Source organism: Notamacropus eugenii, chromosome 2 (genome assembly GCF_028372415.1).
Source record: "Notamacropus eugenii isolate mMacEug1 chromosome 2, mMacEug1.pri_v2, whole genome shotgun sequence".
Classification (NCBI taxonomy): Eukaryota; Metazoa; Chordata; class Mammalia; order Diprotodontia; family Macropodidae; genus Notamacropus; species Notamacropus eugenii.
In genome coordinates, this window is record NC_092873.1 from 312,598,534 (window position 1) to 312,622,546 (window position 24,013).

The 24,013-nt window shown below is 41.4% G+C and overlaps 1 protein-coding gene across 18 annotated transcripts in view; it reads right to left on the reverse strand.

The window, feature by feature from the left end:
- Positions 1–24,013, reverse strand: part of NF1 (neurofibromin 1) — a 241,518-nt gene that overhangs the window by 132,191 nt on the left and 85,314 nt on the right. For 15 of the 18 annotated variants that reach the window (XM_072645004.1, XM_072645003.1, XM_072644999.1 and 12 more), the window contains 5 exons: positions 20,213–20,347; positions 14,412–14,525; positions 8,330–8,409; positions 7,464–7,587; positions 1,618–1,779 (listed from right to left, as the gene is read on the reverse strand). In XM_072645004.1, coding sequence (XP_072501105.1) covers positions 1,618–1,779; positions 7,464–7,587; positions 8,330–8,409; positions 14,412–14,525; positions 20,213–20,347 — 615 coding nt within the window. The remainder of the gene's footprint in view (positions 1–1,617; positions 1,780–7,463; positions 7,588–8,329; positions 8,410–14,411; positions 14,526–20,212; positions 20,348–24,013) is intronic. The other 3 variants (XM_072645001.1, XM_072645011.1, XM_072645014.1) reach the window with 3 other exon arrangements.

Here is a 24,013-nt window from a genome sequence, read left to right on the forward strand (position 1 = left end):
GGAGCTATAGAGAGCGCTTATACAAATGAAATACTTTTTATAAATTAAAATGCCTACGAATGGTCCAAGCATTTTAGATTTCAATTTGAGATTATGTAAGAAAAAGACGAAACTGTTCATACCCTTCAACCCTGTGATTCTACTGCTGGCATCTATCCCAAAGCAGTCAAATGCAGAAACAAAGATTTGATAGGCACCACAATATTCATAGTATCAGTCAGCCAACAAGCATTTGTTAAGCACCCATTTGGAGAGAAACAAAATAGGATTCCTAGAGATTATAGAATGGAAGAAAAAATCGTAGTATGTCAATATAATGAATTTTGATTCAATTTTTTAAAAATGAAGAATCCAGAAATAACAGAAGATTTATATCAAGAGCTTCTTACTGAGGATCTGCAAAGTTTCTATGAATGTTTCAATAATTATATTCCAAGACACTTGTTCCAATGACTTCCTTTGTAATCCTAAGTATTTTATGTATGTAAAATGCATTTAAAAACATGTCTTTGATAAGGGGTCCACAGGCTACATGAGGTTGCCCAGCAGGACCAGGACATGAAGAAAAGTTAAAACTCCCTGATAGGAACTGATATAGAAATGTAATCGGCAGAAACCAGGGAATGATGGATGACAAAATGATGAAAAAAACAAACAAACAAACCATAAACAGTATTAAGTATAAATGAAGATCATGAAAAGAAAGTTGAATTCTGAATAAGAGACAATAAAAACTATTTCCTCCCTCCTGGCAGAGAGTGAGGGCAGAATACAGGACATGGACTGTCAAGCCCGGTCTCTGTGTCAGACATAGTGCTTACTTGGACTGACGTGACACAAGGGAAGGGTCCTGTGGATGGGGAAGTGAATGTGATGAAATAGCATAAACCTTAAAAGGATCCCTATCTGGCCAACGGAGGATGAGGAGACCCCCCCCTCCCCACACACACACACGACGAGTATGAAGAGAAAATGGAGGATAAGCCAGAGAGTATAATGTCACAGGAGGCAAGAGAACCCCAAGGCAAGGGGGATGATCATGTTACACGTTGAAAACAGGGAAAACAAGAGCACTGGGGGAATCCCTCCCCCAAACAACCAAAGAAGATTGTGAAGAGGGAAGGGAGTGGAAGCAGCAGAAAGTCCCAGGAAAAGACAGAAGAAGAAGTGGATGAAAGGGGTCACTTGGGCAGTTTTCTTTGTAGAAACACCTGAACACCACAGGGTTCCTGGAGTATTTTTGGCAACTTGGGTCAAGTGTACCACTTTTTACACTGGCAGGTGTCCAGAGCTCTGATTTCCACAAGAAAAGTTTTAAGACAATTCCCACGCACAGGTCACAAGAAGAAGCTCTGAAAAGGCTGAACAGTGGACATTGACATGGCCTGTCATGGCTTACACAGCACCCTGAACAGGATGTCTCATTCAGTTTTACCAAGGGCATCATTCTATGTATTTTACAGAAAAAGAAATAGGTGTAGGGGAATTAAACGACCGGTCCAAGGTCACTATGCTAGGAAGGGTCAGACTCCCACTCCAGCAGTCCTTCCTTTCAACATGGTCATGGTCATTTCAGACGAGTTACTCTAAATGGTTACAATAAAACTGGGGGCTTACCATCGAGGAGTTTCCTTTGACTTTCCTGAGAGGTGGTCCTTGAGCACAGGTACGCATAAACTCTTCATGGTCTAGAGAGATATGACTGGTACTGCCACCAGAGGAGACATCATACCCTACCCCATAAAGGTAGAGAAAATGGGAAGAACTCCTATCTGACTGCTAGAGAGAAAGAAGAACATGAGTGCTACCGAAGCTGAGGGGTGAAGGAAGGCAGTGTTCCAAGGAGGGTCTCTGAGTCAGAGGATCCCTGTTAGAAAACTTGATCCATGCTGATGCCTGAGAAATGTGAAAAATACTCCATGGAAATCCATTAGGAAAGCAATTGGAACATTCATATGAAAGAATACTCCAAAAGCCTAAGAAGAGAAATGCAAATTAAGACAACTCTGAAGTTTCACCTCATACCCAATCAGATGGACCGAGATGACAAGAGCTAGAAATGGTAACAATTCCAAGGGCTGGGGGAAGACAGGTGCTCTAATGCACTCTGATCAGGTCCATCCAGACTGGGTAACAGTGGGATCAGTCATCAAGGCACCACTAACTTTGACCCAGCAACCATCTGTGGGCATATTTCCCAAAGTAAACTGGAAAGTTCCTACATATAGAAAAATGTTTGTTGCAATACTTTGAGTGATAGTAAAAGGTTGGGGGGAAAGTGAATGGCCATCAACTAGGAAATGACTGAACAAACTGTGGGATATGAATGTAATGGCTATTATTGCACTCTAACAGATGAGATGAAGAAAACTCTAAGGACTTGTATGGACTGAGAGTAAAGCAAGCAGAACCAGGAGCAGAGCTGACACCGACTGCATCAGTGGAAAGGAGATCAACACTGGAAATTAACCTAACACCTCTTGATCCCCTAATTCATCTTGGTTTCAGAGGGATGTCAGGGAAATGGCTTCCCTCCTCCTGGCAGTAAGGTAGTGCATGACAGGCGCAGAGTGAAGCACATGCAATCGGACAGGTGGTGAGCAAGAAGGGGGGCGAACTGTCCAAAACATAGGAATAAAACTTTCAGAACAAAGCTGAGGTTGGGTCTCTAGAAAAAGACTTCCAGAGCCCTTAGCAACTCAAGCCACCCAGAAAGAGTCATCTGAACTAGCTAAAACCCATCAACATTAGCCATGAGGGAGGGGCATGTTCTCAGTTTTCCTCTCTTGGCTGTAGCTTGGCATGGCAGTTGCACCCTATCCAGTGTTCACTTTGAGTGTGACTGTTCTTGCCATTTAAAAGGATACAGCCACTGGGCATTTTGCTTTTCTGGTTCTGCTGGCTTTGCTCCTCCTCAGGATTCCCATACTTGAACTCTCCATAACTGCTGCTTGGGCCACAAGTAATACTCCAATACGTCCACATGCCCCTGTTTTAGTTATCCCCCAAGTGACGGGCATCTACTCTGTTTCCAGTTCTTTGTTATTAGAAAAAAATGCTACTATCAACATTCTGAATGTATATTGGACATTGCTTGTTTTCAAATATTTCTCATGTGATTACATTCACATGTCATAATTTGTTCAGTCATTCCCAACAGATAAGTGCTTATTTATTTCTAGTTTTCTGTCTCTACAAAAAGTGCTCTGTGTGTGTGTGTGCGTGTTTTCCCCTAACATATATGGGAATCTTTCTGTCTCTGAATTATTTGAATTATTATGCTTAACAGTAGGTCAAGGAACATGGATATTTCAGGTGATTTCAAAGTGCTTTCCAGAAAGTTCCACCAACAGTGCAGTAATGTGTTCATACTGTCACAATCCATCTAACACAGATCACTGCAGCTTTTGTCAATCACCTGGGTATAAACTAGATTTTACACTTGGTCTTGGAAAGGTCGAGGCGGGGGTAGGGAGAGGGAAGGAGAGAAAAGGAAGAAGGCAAGGAAGGAGAGAAGGAAAGTGGAAGAATAGGAGTGACAGAGAGTGAGTCTCTCTGTGTGGTGTGTGTGTGCGTGTGTGTGTGTGTGTGTGTGAGTGAGAGAGAGAGAGAGAGAGAGAGAGGGAGGGAGGGAGGGAGGGAGGGAGAGAGAGAGAGAGAGAGAGAGAGAGATGTGTGGGGTGAAAGGAGAGGGAAAAGTTTAGGGGAGATAGGGTCAGACCTGTGCCTTAGAAAAATCACTTTGGCAGCTAATTGGAGTAGACCAGAGTGGGGTGAAATCTGAAGTACAGAAACCTAACAGAAAGTTGTTGCAGTGTTCCAGGGGCAAGACGAGGAGGGTCTGCACAAGGGCTGTGTGGGTGGAAAGAAGGGGATGTGATGATGGTAGAAAGTACAAGAGTTGGTAACAGATTGGATAAGTGTGTGAGGATTCTACTGACGGTGTGAACATGGAGGCATTTAGGTGCCCATGACAGTAACAGGAAAGCCGGGGAGAGAGGAAGGCATGGGAAAAAGAATGAGTTATTTTGCACATAGTGAGCTTGAGATACCTAATGACATTCAGTATGAGATGTAAAAAAAGGCAGCTGGTAATGTGGGGCTAGAATCCAGAAGAGAGTGGACGAGATCACAAAGCAAGATAGTATAAAGAAAGAGGAGAAGGTGGCCCGGGACAGAGACTTGGAGAACACCCAAAGTGAGTAGGCAGGAGCTGGAGGAAGATTCAATCAAAAAAAGGAAGCTATCAGACAGGCAAGCAAGCAAAAGTCCAGGAAGGACAGTGTAACCAGGGAGGGCTATGGAATGGTTGAGAAGATCAGCCCTGAGAAAAAAACCCATTAGATTTGGTTATTAAGAAATCACTGGTAAGTTTGGAATCAAGAAGTTGGAAGCCAGATTGCAGAGGGTTTAGAAGACAAATGTGAGGGAAAGTGGGAACAGCAACTGTAAATTATGCCTTGGATGAGCTTAGACAGGAAACAAAGGACAGAGGCTTGGACAGCTAGCAGGGATGCTGAGAATAAGTGAAAATTTTAAAAGATGGGTGTGTTAGTAAGAAAAAGGGAATCATCCAGAACCCAGGCAGAAATTAAAGATTAGTCAGAGAGGAGGGATGACAAAGGGGACAATCTGCCGGACCAGCTGGGATGGGACCAGATGGGATTAAGGGTGCATGGAAAGGTCTCTGCCTCAGCTTGGAGAACAGTCACCTTTCCATACAGGATGGGGACAGAGGGAGACATGTGAGTGACATGAGAAGTCCCTTAGGAGGCCCTACACGAGGATGGACAGCCTCAGTATAAAGATAGCTGGAGGTGAAGAAAACATGATGTCATGAGGCATATGCCAGGCTCCAGGTCACCATTAAACTGAACATTTTCACTGTGGCATACAGTATTTTCAACACAATTTTATCTGAAACTATAAAACCTCCTTTTGTTCATATAATTCACAAATATTTTATCATGGTAACTTGAAAAGTAGTACCAACTAGGTCATGACACTCAATCTGGGTTGCAGTAGGGACCCAATCTCCTTACTGCTAGGCCTTTATAAATATTGTCTGGCATGAGAATTTCTGAGCTTTGTGGATGCCACCTAATAAGTACCCTGCTAGATGTACTCACTCAGTTTTTTCTTAGACTTTTATAGACCATGAGTTTAAAAAAAATTATTTTCAGATGTTTTGAGATATTCTTTAGCTCTTCAGTAACCCTAATTTGGAGTCTTGCCCTGAGATTATAAAACAATGTTTTACAACACACTGGTTTCCCTTCCTCTCCCATTGGCTTTTTCTTTTACTGGATGACTAAAATATTTCTGTAGGACAAGAAGGGGAGCCTGTAACCTGAAGGCCACATGTGGCCCTCTAAATCCTTAAGTGCGGCCCTTTGACTAAATCCAAACTTCAAAGGACAAATCCTCTGAATAAAAGGATTTGTTCTGTAAAACTTGGACTCAGTCAAAAGGTCATACTCAAGGACCTAGAAGGCCACATGAGACCTTGAAGCTGCAGGATCCCCATCCCTGATCCAGGACCTAAATTTATGGGATAACTATGCAGCTATATGACTCACAATCCAGGAAAAGAAGGTCATCAAAAATTATGCAAAGTTGAGATTTTTTTAAAACTTTAACAGAACTAGAAAATTTAAAGCTTTTTTCCCCCATGTTTAAACCTGCATTGACTTACCTTTTTTTAAACTTTTAATGACATTTTTATATCAGCTTTATTGATAAATATATCCCTCTCCACCCAGAAAGTCATCCCTTGTATCAAACAAAAAAGAAAAAAAATTTAAAAGAATTTTTGCCAAATTAATCCATCAACTGAATGTGACAATATAGGCAATGTTCTAGTCTCCCATCTCTCCAATGAAGGGAGGGAACTATATTTTCCCATCTTTTCTTTGGGTCAAACTTGGTCAATATAATTATAGAGCATTGTTTTGTTTCTTTTCATTCTTTCCATTTTCAATGGGCTTGTCATTGTGTGTCCGGATTCTCTTGGTTTGGTCTACTTCACGCTACCATTAGGTCACGTCTTCCCAAGCTTCTCTGGAGGTTTCATGATGACCATTTCTTACAGCAGAGTCATACCCCAGTACATTCCAGAACCTCAATTTCTTTATCCTTTCTCTGTATGCTGGATATCTACTTTGTTTCCAGTTCTTCATTATTACAAAAAGAACTGCATAAATAATTTGGCATATATGGGATCTTTCTAGTTTTGCTCTTCTTGTGTGTTCAAACATACACACATATGTATACATATACATATATATCTATATATGTATATCTATATATATACGTACATGTCTTGCACACACTCACACATAACCTTTCTATACTGCTAAGCATCTGCTCTGAAGCAAAAAGGCCTGAACGTTCTGGGTATATCCTAGGCAAAGTTCTAAACTGCCTTCCAAAAGGCACAAATTCACAGCTTTAGTGGTGTGTTGCTGTCCTGTTTTTACTTTTTAAAATTATGAACTTCAGTATTAATAAAAATGAAAATTTAATATACAAACCAAAAAAAAGATGACTGCATATGAAACTGTAAAAGTTACAGACATCTTTCTTCATCTAATTAAACTTCACACAGCAGTAACAAAGCTGCCCTGTGTTCCTATATTCCTATGTGTCTTTATTTCACATTTCAACCACACTCTTGGACTATACTTTCACAAGCCCTCCAACACTGATCATTCTTACATTCCATCACCTTTGCAAATGCACTAGGTTGGAAGTAAAACTTCAGAGAAAAATCTCTGATCATGAATCTGAAGGAATTTGTCATATGGTAGTTACTGGTTTGAAATTCTTCTTTTGAAAAATTTGTTCATATTCTTTGGCTCCTCATTACTGGAAATGGCTCTAGGCCTGATACACTGATGTGAGCTATCTTATCTGAGTCCTTGATCAGAGATAACTGATCTTACCATTTTTCCTAATCAACAGCTCCCGTTTGATTTCATGTGGCCTAAATGACCTATCTGATGCCCACCTCTACCCTCATTTGGTTAGGATTCCTATCCCAGACCAGGGGCTCTTAACATGGTATCTGGCAATTGTTTTTCTTAATGTTTTCCTATTTTAAAAGAATTGGTTTCCTTCGCAATTCTTGGTATTTTATGTTTTACATTTTAAAGACTGAATCTGAGGAGGGCTCCAGACTTCACTGAAGCATACCATGACAGACAGAATGTTCAGAACGCCTGACATGACCAGTGTCTCCAGGACTTCATGTCAAGAGGCGGAGTACCTGATGTTCTTAGGCCTACCAGTCTCAGATTAAGAACACCTTATTTTCACCTTCACCCAGTCTGTCCCACCCATTTCATTTGACTCTGTGATCACTACAGCCTTCTAGTATAGTCTGAGACCTTTTATTCCTCATCCCCACCGATTTTTCATGAATTCCCCTGAAATTTTAGGCATTTCCTCCAAATGAAACTTACCTTATTTTTAAGAAGGTATTTGTTCCTACAGATCAAAATTTCCCGCAACCATTTGAGAATTTCTGTACTGCTAAGCATCTGATGGGTAGTTAGCTTTTTACAGATATAAAAAAGCATTTGTGAGCTGAAACAAAATGAAGTTGATCAGCAGTAGCAGAATAATCCTCTAATAGAGACACAACAAATACTGAATAACAGAATTTTTCCATAACCTAATTTTTAATGACTTTAATTATTTTTGTCAAGTAAGACAGAAAAGTTTAACAAGCTACCAATCAAATAATAATGACTGTGCCTTATAGGTTATAACTTAAATTTTTTCCCCACATTACCTCGCCACTGAACCTCACTTCCATTCTCCATTTTAAAGAACTATAAGTGGACTTCATTCCCAGAAACAATCTACGTATCTTTTTAATTCATTCACTTATAAGTTAAGTCCTCCTATAAGGCCGGACTTGTAGGTTATAATTTAATACATTAGCCTATCTCTCAGATTTAGCTATAGGATCTTGCCTTCATGTTCCATTTAAACAATATCATCTATTTCCTATTATATGGGTTATCAACTGTATAATCTGCCTTCTCAAAAACTTTAAATTCATAAATTGAAATGCCTTCGATACGAACTCTTCATTTGTCCAAGATTGCTGTTACATTAGGATACTTTTGAAAATGACAAGAATTTAAAGATTTGAACCTAAAACATGCTAGCCAGGCAGGCGTTATACATATATGATGCATATCCTATCTGAAAGACCTATAGACACGGGCATACGAGTTTCATGTTTATCTATGTATGAATCTCCAGAGCTGGAATTTTTAAAAGGCTATAATAAAGTTAATAAAAATTAAAATGGACATACCTAATCTCCCAGAATGTTTCTATAGGTGAATCTGGATTCCATAAGTCAATGCTATCCAACTGATGAAGAACCAGCAAGGCCTAAATTTAAAGATAAGAGTATTTCACTACTATATGAAAACTAGTGCTTTAAGCAGAGATCAGCAGCAGTACTTAAGCTCTGACAGAATAAAGGTCGTTCTATAGATGCTCCCTTTGTATCCCAAGTCTTACTAAGCACAGTGCCTGGCACACACTAAAGGCTTAAGAAATGCATGCTGACTGTTGGTGGATTTAAAAACAAAAACTAGAATCGTTTTACTGAAGAGCTAGATGCTTCCAAAGAACATGACTTTATGCCCACTAACAAGAGAGTAACTGTGAGTGAAAGCTGGTCATATGCACACAGACAGAGGATGGTCTGAGCCCCAGGTCTGCCAAAGAAGCAGAAGTTATCTTGCCTGCTATAAAATCATTTGAACAAGAGAGCATTGTGGAAGGGACTAAAAAGTGTGTGTGGGGGGTGGGGGGTGGGGGATCCAGACTTGGTCCTCTATAGAATATTTATTCTCAAGACTGCACCTTAGCTAGGGGCAGATTATAAGATACTTGCTATTTTAAAATATGATCTTTTTCCTACCTTTTCTAAAGAGAGGTGATGTGTCATGATGGGCACAGAGGGCCTCAGAGCCGATAAGCCCTGGGTTTGAGTACTGCCTAATATATGTTGGCTGTGTGACCCTCTTCACTACTCAGAGCTTTAGGCAACTCTAAGACTATCTGCAGGGAAGGGCCGGTGTGACAGGGAGTGCTGTTTATTGACACAATGACAGATGAGCTCCCTATTCCTACCTCCTGTTCAGAAAAGTCATTTGGGAGTCACAGGGGAGAAAGTGGAGAATCACCAATCCAAAGAATGAAGGAGCTAGGAAGCCAGGGACTATACCAGCTCTGTGATCTCAATGGTTTATGAATACTGCTGATCAGGATGGAAGGATCAAGTGAGTGTTTTGTTAGGGTGGGGGAGACATGGACATGTTTGTAGGCAACAGAGACTGAAAATAAGTGAAAAAGTGGGGATGATAGAGGGAGCACTCTGAAGGGGAAGACGGAGTGGAATGGGATCACTTAAACAAGTAGAGGGGTGGCCTTGGTAAGGAGCAAGACTACTTCTTCATGGGTGCCAGGGATGGAGGAGGAGAAAGAAGCAAAAGGACCAAGTTATAGGACATGAGGGAGCTCACAGAGAATGATCCCAATTTTTCCTGTAAAATATGAGACAATGGTCTCAGCTGACAGGGTTGGGGAGGGGGAGTTAAAAGAGATTTGAGGAGGGATGAAAAGGTCTGTTAGAGTTGTTGTGGGGAGGAGGAGGATGAGAGGAGGGAGGCAGGGCAGGATTGACTGGCAGCAGTGAGGACCCAGGAGAAGCTGTGGAGCATAAATCTGTAGGGGGCCCAGTCAAAACTGTATGACTTTCTTCATTCAGAAGTACATGTGCAGGAGCAAAGACAAGAAATGGTGGGAATAACCCAAGGCAAGGCTTGGCAGGGTGTAAATGGGGGTGTGATAATGGGGTTAGGATCTAAGAGAGGACAGTGTGGAGCTGAATTGTTTCACTGAGAGAGTCAAGATGGAGAGAGGAAGAGAGAGGAGCTAGGGCAGGAGAGATGGCCTAGAAGAGAATTGAGGGGGACCAAAGGATCAGAGGGCATAGTGTGGAAGGAAAGGTGCAGGGAGGGTGAAAAGTCAATGGGTTACATTTGGATAAAGGGATTCCAGAATTCTTGAACACCTTCTGGAAATGGATGAGAAGCAAAGAGTACTCCAAGCTTCCAGGTTCGACCAGTGAGCACAGAAGAAAGAGTGACGGTTAAGTGACTTGCCTAACGTCACACAGCCAGTGTGAACAGAGGCAGAATACGAACCCAGATTTTCACAATTCTGAGGCCAGCTCACTCTGTCCCCTCCTCCATGCTGCCTTTCACAGGTAATTTTATATCCAAGATAATCTAGAAACATTCTTTTAACTAAAAATTTTAATTCTCATCCTCCAAACCAAAGCTACTACGCTTTATCTCCCTAATGTAGGTGCTGACTCCAGATATGTGGAATACCCATTGTGGTCACTCATTCCTTCACTAAGGGTTATTTTCTTATGAAGTCTGTTCTGCAGCTCTTGTCTGTGACCTTCCCTAGCCCTCCTTGGATCCAGGAGGAGGGTCTGCCCAAAGTTCTGAGACCAGCCTCCAGTTCTCTGATCATGACACTGAGAACCCTGGAACATACTGGCTGCTATTCCCTCCCTCTCATCATATGATGGGCACTCATCTTTTCAGACCCTATCGATCCCCCAACTTCACCAAGTCCCCTTCTATTGGGCAATAAGCTTTCATGACTTATACTTTCATTCTAGTTCTCTCCAGGTATTTTCATTGTCCTTAAGGGTTCTCCCTCAAGAGGGTGTCTTCCATGGAGAACCTCCAAGATTCTTTGTAAAATATAGTAGAGGCAACGATCAATGATTATTAATTGCAGAGTTGCTAACAAATAACCAATTGCTCAGCCTGTCTTTTGGTTGGGAAATAAGATGATCCCAAACCTCCTCCTCTCTCCTCTTCCCTTCTGGTTTTCTCCTCTCTCTTCCCTCCTGGCTTCCTCTTCTCCCTCACCCCACACTGCTCTCCTTACATGATCCCAAAGGCTCACACTTCAAAGACTGGTCTTCCATGATTTGCAGCAATAAAACACAATCGGAAGAATGGGGATGTTCACAAGGCAAACAGTGTACTTCAGGCGGACACGGTGCTTATGCAGTCCCCCAAAGTGATCGTATTCACTTCATCTTACTTAATTGTGGGTCCAACCCTCTCATCACATTTGGTGATTTGTTTTGCCAAACCATGCAGTTATGTATTGAAGACTTTATCAGTTTTTATTTGGAGTGCAACAGGGAGTGACAGATTAATTTTTTAAATCCTGTTATAAAAAAGAATGCATCAAAACAAAATTTGTTTTGAAAAAAATAACTAAACAAATAATACATAAAATAAAACAAAAACAAATCCCTCGATTTCAAAGCCACAGTTGCTGACATCCTCCACGAGTGTGAGTTTCCACTTGCTGTGGCATGTCACAGGCCTCTAGGCCTCAGGTTCCTCAGTTGTCAAATATCAATCGCATCAGAAAACCCCAGGGATGCTTCCTGTTCTAAATTCTGTAACTCTTTTATATGACTCCAGAAGTTATGGATTCTAGAATGTCTAGAAGTATAAAATCCAGCTCCCTTAAAAGGAACTGATTGTATTACTTTCAGAGACTCATATTAAACTTTCATTTCTTGAACTGCACTTTGAAGAGTTAACCAGGAAGCTTCTGATGATCAGAAAGAACCATAATGTCAAGTCTATTTTCTCAATTCTCCAGGCTTCCCATATGTGCCCTGATTCCAGTCCCTTTTGAAAACTCTAGATTTTGAGAAATACATTTCAAAAACTATGGGAAAGAGAATTTTAACTATATCAATAAACAGAGTGACTGACTGGGCAGCAGCGCAACTATTGCTAATATACATTATTGTTTCCTGTCCACCCAGCTAGAAAGGAGCCCCGGGTCAGCTCTGCCGCAGTGTTCAGACTCAGACGCTGGGGAACGGTGATGGTGCTAAGTGATAAAAGCAGCTCCCAATCAGACAGTCCATTATGATTACGAAGTACTTCATGTAACCTCCTTTGGTCCTCAAATCAATTAGAAATGAAGATGGAGAGGTTCAGAGAGTGCCCACAGGGGCTTCCAGGCCAAGAGCAGTACTCTCTAGCCCCTCCTGACACCTCTGAACCTTTAGAAATGAAGCCTTGTCTATGTGTATCACCAGCCCTTCCCACAGTGCTCTGCCCAGAGGAAACTTCTCACACGTCTTGGACTGCATTTATTTGTTCCCAAGTGCAGCAACTACAGGCAGAGCCTGTTCCATCTCTGCCTGCATGGCTACTGTGCCTCCTTCCTGGTGTGGCACCCAGTGGGGCAGGCCCTCAATTAGGGCCAGCTGAATGAACAACTGTAGCATAGGAGACCTGGAGCCAGGAGGGGCTGTCGGTGCCAACTGAGCGTGGCTCTGTCTGTTATTGGACAGGAGAGGAAGTGGAAGCCCACAGAGGTTCCATGACATGGCCAGTGAATGAGCCCCTGAGAAGCAGGGGCCAAGTGGAGGTCAGAAGGCCCTTCTACCAGTGCCAGACAAATGTCCTTTTGTGCCCCCTTCATGTGAGCAGCAAGATCTTTGGGAAGATGGGAGTGCTGTTTGGAACCAGGTAGCCTTTGCATGCCTAGGGACCAAGACCTAGAGAAACACTTCAGGAACAACTAGACTGCTCAGAGTGTGCTTCTGAGTCTCAAGGGTTCCCCTATGGAAATGAGAGTGCTTTCAGGATTTAATTTGAATTTCTCTCCCCGAATAATTTTAAGTCATCTGAAAATACTAAAACAATTCCAAGTATTACCTTCCAAAATAACTCGGCCCAGTGACCAGTGTCCTATCATTGATAAATACAGGGAGTTAGCCAGGAAAGCTACAAATTCCCAAAGAGGAATGAATGAGAAGAATAAGAATACAGAATCAACTGAGAATTTCTTGAAGCCTTAATTGCCAGAATCTAAGCTTCAGCGTAAGATAAACATGACAGGCCCCAAACCAAAGACTGTCCAGTGCTCACCTGTGTGGCTCTCCTTGTCCCAAGAGCACTGGGCTAGCCCAAGAGGAGAAGGAGAGCCACAGTCATGGAAGGGGAAGACCCTTAGGGAGGAGGATCTGACAGGCCCAGTATGGGGGGGAAGGAGAACATTCCAGAGAGGGGGCAGGAAGGACAGCAGTGCAGGGCATATCTAGTACCAGCCCTAGGTTGGACAGAACAAGCTCTGGATGTGGGGGCAGAGAGGGACGAAACACAACTTTTCAACAGCCTTGAAGAGCAGTCACCTTCCTCACAAGAGCCCTGGGAGCTGGGTAGGGCATCCACGACTGTGGCCAAATGTAGCCAAGAAGGCAGTGCGGCTGGCCTAAGGTCACCCAGCTGGTCAGTGATGAGGCTGGGATGGGAATCTGGCTATCTCTTCATTCCAAGTCCGGGTCTTTTTTCCAATATACTACAAAGGAGGTGACGTGATGGGGGGCCAGAGTCAGGAAGACTCAAGAGGAAAGGGCTCCTCTAGTTAGGAGGCGTGTCTACTATGGCTGTGGCCATAGGCTGGCAAAGCAGAGGCAAGTGCCAAGGAAGGGATAAGAACTAGGAAAATCTTCAAGGACAAATGGCTGATGGCTAAGTGAATATGAAAGAGAGAAATAACCAAGACACACTAAAGAAGACACCAAACTTTCATATCCACGTGACTAGAGACTCTTATTGGGTCCAAAAGGTGCTGCTCCTTTAAGTCAAAATAAAAGACCATGACCCAGTGCCCAGCAGGTCCTGACCTTCTGAAAGAGTCCTCCTGCCCCAAGTCTCCATCCTCCACAGCTCTGACCATGTCATGCCCCCACTTGGTGACCCTGAGTGGCTCCCTCAGGACTCCATCTTTATCTTGTCCTTTTTCATTCCTATTTTGATCTGTTTTGTAACTAGGGAAGTTACAAAAAATCCCCCCTACCAGAGTGTGAGACAAGAAACTCCAGCCCATTTCAGAGAAGTTCCATCAAAGGGAAAGAGGACAAGTAGAGAATGATTCCTCCTGGGTCAGCATTTCTCATCAGCTCATTCAAAAGCAGGTCTGGCATCAACATTCATTTTGTAAGGTGTCATTTATAATTTAGTTTTAAAATTGCTTTATCTAAAGACCCTGGCAATCAATACAATTAAAAATTAATTAGACTTAACATTTCTTTATTCTTCTAGGCATCAGCAGTTACAGGTTTTAATATAAAAGCTGAAGCCAGAGCATCCTTACCCTCTATGGACCTTAAAACAAGCCAGATTCATCACCATTTCCAAACCTATCACACCCACTTTCTACCATTCGGCAAAGACACCCACCATGAAGTCCAAAAAAATGACACAGAAAGCCTCTCCATGAGAAGCTCAGTAGGACACGTGGGGTGAGGCTTTTCTTACCTCCATTGCTTCTTGGGCTATTTCTGGCATGCTGGACTGGGGCACAAGCTGCACGAGGCCTGTGATTAACTCTGCAGTACTCCCCTGAGTTTCAGGCCCTTGTTTTCTTGGATTCTGCAAAGAACAGGGCAAAGTTTTCATTCTCCTTCATAACACCTGATAGAATTTCTTTACTTGTATTCACCTACGCTTTGTAAAAACTTAACTATAAATACGAACCATCACCAGATTCTCACTCAGAAAAGTCAGAAAGTTCCAACGATTAATGAAAAATTGGTTTTATGAGGGATAATGGATTATCTTTTGATTACTTAACAGATCTGGTAGAAAGATAAGCTTCTAATTTAGACTCCATTAATTTGGAATTTCTAACTACAACAGAGATAAGATTGAAATGTATTCTAGAATCACAGAAGAAAGAAAAAAATCCACAACATTAGAAAGTTATCCCAACCTCCAGAACTCTTCCCTCCTATCCCACATCCATATGTTCATAGAAACGCTGAGGCTCTGAAATTAGCAGCAGTACTGGGCCTACAATTAAGGTCTCCTACCTTACGGTACCCACTGCAATGCTACCTCTCAACTTCAAAAGGAGTCTAATAAGCAAATCAATCTTGTTAAAAGGTTTCGAAGTATTTAAGCTCTAGCTACTTGAGAAAAAGTTTTTTCAGTAACTTCAAATGCTCATTTGGATATAAAATAATCATAATTCCACATATTTTGTGGAAGCTAAACTTCCTTTGATATTGCAATTACTTTAATGAGTAGTTCTGCCCAGAAAACAACAGAGTTAAGTATTTCTAGTGAGTCTAAAAGTAACATGTCTTAAAAAAAAAAGAAAACCTAGATCATTACTCTTCAAAATAGGAGTAGCAGCCTGAAACTTAAGGAGTGAGTGTGTGATAAACCAATGGGAGGGGTATAAAGATGGCTCTGATGCCACCCTCCTCCCATAGTCAACCACAGGCTCATCTCCAATACAAGTGTCTTGTGCCTTAAATGCCACCCCACAGACCACCCAATTGCCCTCTCCCATAGGGAGAGTTTCATGTGGGCTGCTCAGGGTAGTTATGCCCAACCCAACCTGACCCAGGCACCAATGAGCATCCCTGCAGGCAAATGCTTGGAGGCATCCCCCTCAAGTACCAGTCCACCTCTTTACACCTCTTGGCAGAAACATGTACCCTGAATGGGTGAGGCTCTGCTCTCTGAGGCAGTAGAGGATGAATAAGCTATGCCACAGCAGAAATGAATTGGCTGCAATCCCTTGTCTTTCCATGGAGACACATTCCTCTTCCAAATGTCACCTTACCTGAAGATAGTACTCCCTACAACCCTTCTGATCCCAGGTTTACAACACTGGCATTCTCCTCGATTGCTTCATTTTCCCTGATCCCACAGAAATCCAATAATTGGGAAATCTCATCATTTCCCCCTCCACATCTCTTGGGCATCCATCCCCTTTTCTTGGAGTGCCCCAGGGCAGGCCCTCCTCACCTGTCACCTAGACCATTAACAGTCCCCAGTAAAAACTGTTCTTCCTGCCTCCAACGTCTCTCCTCTCTCCACTCCATCCTCCAAGGTGCCAAAAGGAGTTTCCTAAAACACACGTCCGACCATATCACTCTCCTACTCAATAAATTCCAGGGCCTCCCCATTGACTCTAGGGTCAAATATAATTTTGTCTTTATCTTATCTCTTTTTGCCCAAGTTTTATGATGGACATCATCAGTTATACAGAGGCACATGCATATAATGAATAAATAAGTCAACACAGATATAGTGGGTGGGCCTGCTCCTTTTTTCTTTTCTGATGGTATGCATGCTCAAAAGGGTTTGGAGGCACTGATCTCAACTCTTCAGTCATTCAAGCTGACCTTTTTCCCAAATTCATTTAAATCACGCCACTAAATCTCTAAAATATAAACTTGCCCCAAGTCTTTAAGATGCATCTTTCAGTCTTTGAATGGATTTGCAGCTGCGGAACCTCCAGCACCTAAAGATGCTCATCCACTAGATGGCAGCAAAGATAGTGTGTTCCCCCAGGCACCTAATTTGTGTTTCTCCAAACACTTCAGTAGGAACGCGTGCCCGCTGACGCGCGCACACACACAGACACATAGACACACACACCTGAGCACCCTTGGGTGGAACTCAATGAAAAATGGCACATTATGCACACATTCACCTGAAGTTGATCACTGCAGAGAAGGGGCTGGACACGCTGATTTTCCAATAACAAAACTCTCCACTTTAGCTAGCTCCGTGAGGCTGGAGAGGGAAGCTTGGCAGAGTGGGCTGGGTGGACATGCCAGGCTTACGATGGCTCTGAGACCACACAGACAGACAGGAGTGACGTGCATGGAGACGACGAGAGCCGAACTTGGAGGAACAGGTAGGGTCACCACAAGAGGGCGCCTAGAGAGAACAAGGACCAAGCCCAATCCCTGGAGGCCCCATGCTTAGGGGGACATAATATGGATGCTGAAGCAGCAAAGGAGAGATGGAGCAGAGTTGGAGAAGGAGGATTGTACCTGAAGACAGGAAGTGTCACCCAAAAAAACCCAAGAAATAGTTCTCAAGGAAGAGAAGACAATCAAGAACATTGCAGAGAAGTGGAGAGTGATGACTGAAAGAGACCACTGGATTTGGCAATTAAGGGATGGTTGTTGCATGGATTGATGCTGAGTGAGGGGAGCAGAACCAGGAGAACAGTGTATACACAGTGACAGCTGCACTGGGTGATGGCAGACTCTGATAGACTTAGCTCTTCTCAGCCGTGCAACGATCTGAGACAACTCCAAAAGACTCCTGATGGACAAGGCTGTCCACATCGGGAGTCTGAATGCAGGGCGAGGCAGACTTTGCTTTTTTGTTGTTGTTGATTCTTTCTTGTTTCTCCCATTGGTTCTAATTCTTCTTTACAACATGACTAATGTGAAAATATATTTTTTTAAAAGAGATGACTGGTCATTTAGAGAGCAATCTGAGATACATGATGAAATAAAAAATTAGATTCCTAAGACCTGCAACTTTTTTAAGGAGTCTGCCTGAGAAAGGGAAGAAAGATAGAGAATGAGAGCGTGAGAGGATGGTAAGGTCTAGAGATTTTTTTTAAAAAAGAGGGAGGGGGCAGCTAGGTGGCACTATGGATAAAGCGCAGGCCATGGAGTGATCTGAGTTTAAATTCAAGTTCAGACACTAGCTGTGTGACCCTGGATTAGTCACTTAACACTGACTGCCTTCAAAAAAGGGAGGGGGGGTGGAGCCCTGGGCATGTTTGATGGCAATAGGGAAAAGCCAAACAGAGGGGAAGAGACTAAGGATTAGTGAGAAGGTGGGGAATGACTGAGAGGGCAGTCTGCTGGAGGAGATGAAAGGGAAGAGGAACAAGGCACAGATGGAGTCTCTCTGTTCCCCTGCGGCTGTTGCCCCTTCTCAGCACCTCCCTCCCCTCAACCCACTGTACCCTAAGGATTCCAGGCCTTTCCATATCCCCTACAACTGAACTGTTTATGATGCACTGGTGCCCTCAAAGACAGAGTGTGTTCCTTGAGAGGTGGAATTCTCGACATTTCTGTTTGCATGCCCAGAATGTGTGCAATAAGTACTTGATGCATGTTTTTTCATTCATTTTAATTCATTCAAGAGAAGCAAATGGTCCCAATTTTGTCAACTCTGTCTGAAGATGGGGGTAGGGGGGAGACCATAAGAGGCTTTAAGAAAGAAGTGAAGGTATGGAACAAACTAGTTTCTGAGGGAAATTAAACAGGGTATCAATAAATCAAGAATAAAAGGAATGCCTTGCTGCAGTGAGGGCCCAGCTGAAGTATATCCAGTCAACAGATAGCATGACTTCCTCCAACTCCATTCAGCAAAAGCAGAGGAGTACAGAGGATGGAGTAATCTAAGGCTGGACATTGGCAGGGGATGAGAAACAAGAGAAAAAGGGGAAAGGAATCTGAAAGTAAAGGACAATAGGTTAATTACAGGATTAAGACTGGGACAGGGATTTCAATAACGACAAAGAATAGGTTAAAGGTTAACTGTAACATTCCATATTCTCTATTATATGCAACTATTATGGCGGGGAGGACATACTTTGATCTGAGGTTCTAGTTGGCTGGGGCATTCCTACTTTAGGTATCTAGACTGGAGCTAAAAGGGTCCTCTGAAGTAATCTGGTCCAGTTTCTTGATTTTACTGATGAGGAAATGAAGGCCCACTCACACAAGCATCCTCAGTCAAACCCTCATCAATTTTCACCTGGCCTATGGCAAACTCTTCCCATCTGGCCCCTGCCTCAAGTCTTTCCTGCCTCTGTTCATTCTCTACACATAAGTTAGCCCAGCTGCTATGTTACTTAGACTTCACTGAATCAAATCAAAACTTCTCTTGAGCACTTAAAGTCCTATGTAATAGGCCTGATTTCAAGGTTCCTTTTCCAGCTTCCTCACACACATTCTTCCTTGGCCTATGCTCTCTGGTCCCACCAAACCGCCTTCCTCACTCATCTTCCCTGCCTCCATAGCTTTGAACTGACCCAAAGAATGGTGGGGAGGCATGGCTGTCACTGCCCCTTCTTAGGATCCTCAGTGCCGCCCTGCATGAAGTTTTCCCTACAGCTGTCTGGGCAGTGCTTCTATGGCCCTAGTATGAATAGTGAGAAACTCTGGATGTTCTTGCAGATAAAACACAATGCATGAAGACTATGACTGATATAAATTAGACTTACCTTGCACACATGGTACAAATATCGTATTCAAAAAATAAATAAAACTTGCCTGTCACACATCTGCACTAACCTCAAAACACAACAGACCTTGGACTCACAAAGAACTCGACAAAGGGCTGATTTATGGGAGGAAAGGTGCATCCACGTCCATCAACTGAGTCTCTCCTACTACTGTTTAGAGACGCCTTCAGAATGGCACAGGAGAACCATGGTGCTGGTGCCTTCTCCTGGCAAACCACCTGTGTGTTCTTCATTTCATCCATAGCTCGCTATGATGACTTGTCTTTCCCCAATGGAATGTCAGCTCCCTGAGGGCAGGCCACTTCGCCTCTGAGTTGCCATGTTTCTAGCTAGGTACTGCTTGCAGAACTAACTTGGGTGTTGGCACTAGACAAGTAAGAGTTGTAGTCCCTGTCTTTGCATCAACAGTACCTGACACACAATAGGCTCTTCATAAATGCTTGTGGATTGACTTAAGTGACTTAGACAAGGAAGCAAATGGAAGAGCAGAGTGTGAGCACAGATCCAACCCCCAAATCTAGTGCTCCTCCCCCTGGACCTCAGGAAGTGCCCACCCTTCCTCCCACACTTCTTTCTCTCCTTCCATATCTCCCTGACAGTTATTGACAGAAAAAAAACACGAGGAGACTGATAGATTTAATCCATTATGCAAACAGAAATATCAGTACTGAACCTTCCCCCAGTTTTCCCCAGCAGATATCAAGTTGTGCCCAATGGCAGCTCCCCTTCATCATCCACTCTTAGAATTCTCCTTACTAAATAGGCAGACATATGCTAATAACATGAGAGGTACAAAATTAGGATAAACACCCTCTAAAGCACATTAGAAATTAAGGAAATAAGTATAAGTAGTCCAGAGAATAAACCGTGTTATCATCCTCTGCAAGTTGCTTTTTTTTTTTTTTAAGGAAAAAATCAATTAGAAATAGTAAAAAAGAAATGTCAAAATCCTTTCTAGATAACAGTAATCTTTCAGGAACATGGTGTTTCTGTCAAGTCACATTAATGGGAATAATTTCAAGATCAAAAGAAGTTTACTTACACATAACAACAGCTTTGGATCTGCATGGATTAGTTTCACCATGGATAATAGGAGGTATTTATAACTTCTTGTTTCCAAGTCCGTAGGTTTTTCTTTAAATTTAAGGCTTGTCATTTTTTCTTTAAATGTAAGACTCTAAGAAAAATATATTATTATCCTGTCAGTATCTATTATTTACTTAGAGGATATTAACAATCCAATTTTTTTGAAAGATCATCATATAAAACATGGAGCAACACAATTTTAGGGCTATTAACACTAAATAATGTGCTTTTACTATAAACCAGCATAATCTATATGTACAATTTAATTTCTTAAGTTAAAAAAATCTAGAAAAACTGATCTACACACACACAAGCACACGCACACATGCATGTACACACACGCACACATACACACACAAAACTACCTGTCAGTCTCAATCAGATTGATTAATATAAAAAGGAATCTCTCAAAACTATGAAAATCCATTGGAACCTAACAAGATTTGGGTAAGAAGACTCTTTAGCAAAGAAAAATGTAAAATGCATAAAAATGGAAATTGACATGCATCATACACAGAAGAAATATTTGACTCAATGCTTTAATGCCAGAGTGGCACCATATCCTTCTCCTTTAAAAAATATCTTCTCAAAATTATTCTAATTACTTTACATTTTTAAGATAGTTTCTCCTTGATGTTGTTGCTTTGTGCTTTAATGTTACTCAACCTCTCAAAATGAATAATACCTATTTCATCAGAAACATAACAAGGTACCACTGAAAAAATGCAGAAAAAATTCTGAGGAAGATTATCTTATAGAACATGCATTTCTAATCCAAAGAAGCAGGAGTACTATTTCTTGTTTGAGTAAAAAAAATTAATAAAGAGATTCTTATATATAAAATTCAAAAATTACAATTTAGAAATGTCATCTTTCTCATTCTACTCAGTTAATTCACTTTTTCCACTAACTCAACAAAAACAACTGTTTGTAAATAGTGTAACTAAAGAATATGCAAATTTCTATGTATCCATACTAACACCACCAGAAATAATACATCTTTACAAATGTTAATATGCAAAAGTGTGTATCTATAAGGAAGATAGTCATTTTACAATGTACTAAGTATAAGAAATGTATTTATGTTTGTGTATAAGATTACTAACAGTCCTTTTGGTATAGCAAAGGAAAGGTATCTAACTCCTCCTTTGTTTCCTACATACATACACACACACACACCCACACTCACACCCACACACACACACAGGTACACACAGAGGTATATATCTACCTGCATACATAGAGATTCACTGGAGAGGGCATATGTCAGTGCAGAGAAGAAGCACTCACAAATACATCAACAGCACTTTTTACTAGGTCTATATTCCAAAGTAAGCCTCCAGTTACAAAGTTTGACCTTATCCACGTGCCCATGAAAATTGCTAACTATGACTGAATTTGACGAGTTTTGTATTTCTTCTCAAGCATCAGAATTATAGTCCTGGACTTGAATATCAATGCAAAGGTTTAACAGCTGTGTGATCATGAATAAATCACTTCATTTCTTAGAGTTTCAACATTTTTTGCTAGAGATATGAGGATGCAACTACTTGTATGGTTTACCTGGGTGTTTTGAGAAATATTCTTTATAAACTAAAGCTCTATACAAACATGAGTCATGAATTATTTTTATTGACATTACAATTAGTACATAAAGACATGAAAAACATCAGATTAACATGGAACAAATTTTTTTTTTGGCAAAGTTGCTAAACAACATATACTCAAAAGAAAAATTAATAAATTTACTTCCTAATTGTTATTTTCTACTATACACATTACCAAGAAAAAGAAATAAAATGAGATCAACAAGAAAATTAATGAATTCTCTTTTGTTTTTACCTCAAAATAAACAGTAGTTGAATTCTTCATTTTTTACTCACATATTATAAAAAGAATGACTGAACACTGGCTGCCTCATAAGACATATGAGACTTCTAAAATTCCAAAGCAGTTCAGAAATCCAGTTTCAATTTATCAACCATAAATGGTCTGTTACTGGGAACAGTGGACTACCTATAAAAATAATTATTATCCTTGTCCAAGTATAAGGTTCATTTCTTTCCCCCAAATCTGGCATGTATAAATACTAAATGCAACTGGTTCATTAATGTTATCTTTCCATGCATATCCATCTGTTTTATCCTCTCAAAAGGGTGAGAAGTAAAGGGACAGGAGTGGGAGATGGGGGGGGGGGTGGTATCACATATTCAGAAAAAAAGAACAACTTATTTCAGGTGAAGATAAAGTAATTAATGAATTAACTAACTGTTTTTTCTTGTTCCAAACCTAAACAGAAATTCACTGCTGATATATGTGTGCTTTGGCTAACAACAGTCAATGCACATAATAAGAAAAAATGACTAACTCGTGAATTAACTGTTTTGGGTTCTCCTAGAGAGAATTTCTATATCCTATAATTTAACTTTAATTATGGAGGTCAATTACAGAAGAGCAAACACCTCCAAAATGCAAGACGAGGAAAAGATATATATGTATCTATGTAGAAATGTAAACACATTGTCTGCTATTTAAAGCCACTGTTTAATGAAAGTTGGTTATTCCAACGAAATGGATTTCTAACTGGTTGGATATAATCGTTTTTGGTTCAGGAGCAAGAGGCATTCAGTGGAGCCTCTCAGAGTGCCACACTATACTATACTGTTGACATTTTACCCAATGACACAAAGGCAAAGACGATCCACTCATTAAATTTCACACAAAGTTCAGAGGGATAGCTAACACAGTGGATGACAGAGTCAGGAAACAAAAGCATTTTGACATGTTAGAGTACTGAGCTAAATATATAATGAAATTCAACTGGAATAAGAGTAAAGTCTTGTGTAGCAAGACAGTCGCTAGCCTGAAAAAAAATCTGGGACTATTAGTAGACTGCAAGTCTAATATTACAGTCAGCAGTGTGATCTGGTGGCCACTAAAGTTACTGCATTCAAAGGGACAGTTCCCAGGCATAGGAAAGTAACAGTCCCATTGTATTTGGCCCTAGTCAAATGTCATCTAGAGCACCAGGCTCAGTTCTGGGCACACATTTTAAAGAGGAATGCAGAGGAAGGCAATCAGGATGAGTTAGGATCTAGTAGGCATGCTCCATGGGATCAGGTGAAAGAACTGGAGATGCTCAGATTGTAGAAGAGAAGACTCAGCAGGAACCTGGTAGCTGTGCCCAAGGATCTGAAAGTCTGCCACGTGACAAAGGTATCAGATTAATTCTGTTTGGCCCTAGAGAGCTCAACCAGCAACAACAAGTGGAAGGTAAAACTATCAAAATTGATGAGGAAATTATAAATTTCAAAAATTGAAATGCACAAATAGTATATATATAAAAACAGGGGCAATAGTACAAAGGAAAAAGATTTAGGGTGTCTGGCTGACCACAAGATCAATGTGAGAAAATAAGACTAGTGCTATAATGAGATACTAACATTACCTCATCTTTGGTGGCAGTAATGGAAATAGTGTCCATCAAGGCCTCAGTAAGAGCACCACATCTGTACTGGATGCCACATTTTAATCCACAGATACTCAAAGGACATTGACAAAATGGAAGGTGCACTGTCTAATCAAGGATCTAGAAACCACATCCTACACAGATGTCATCTGAAAGTGGTTCAAGGAACCGGGCATGGCATTTAACTGGAAGACAATAGTAGTCTCCAAACTTTCAAAAGGCTCTCCCAGAGAAAGAGTGAGAAGACTCTTTCTGTGCAACTCCAGAGGACAGACTGATGTCCAATAG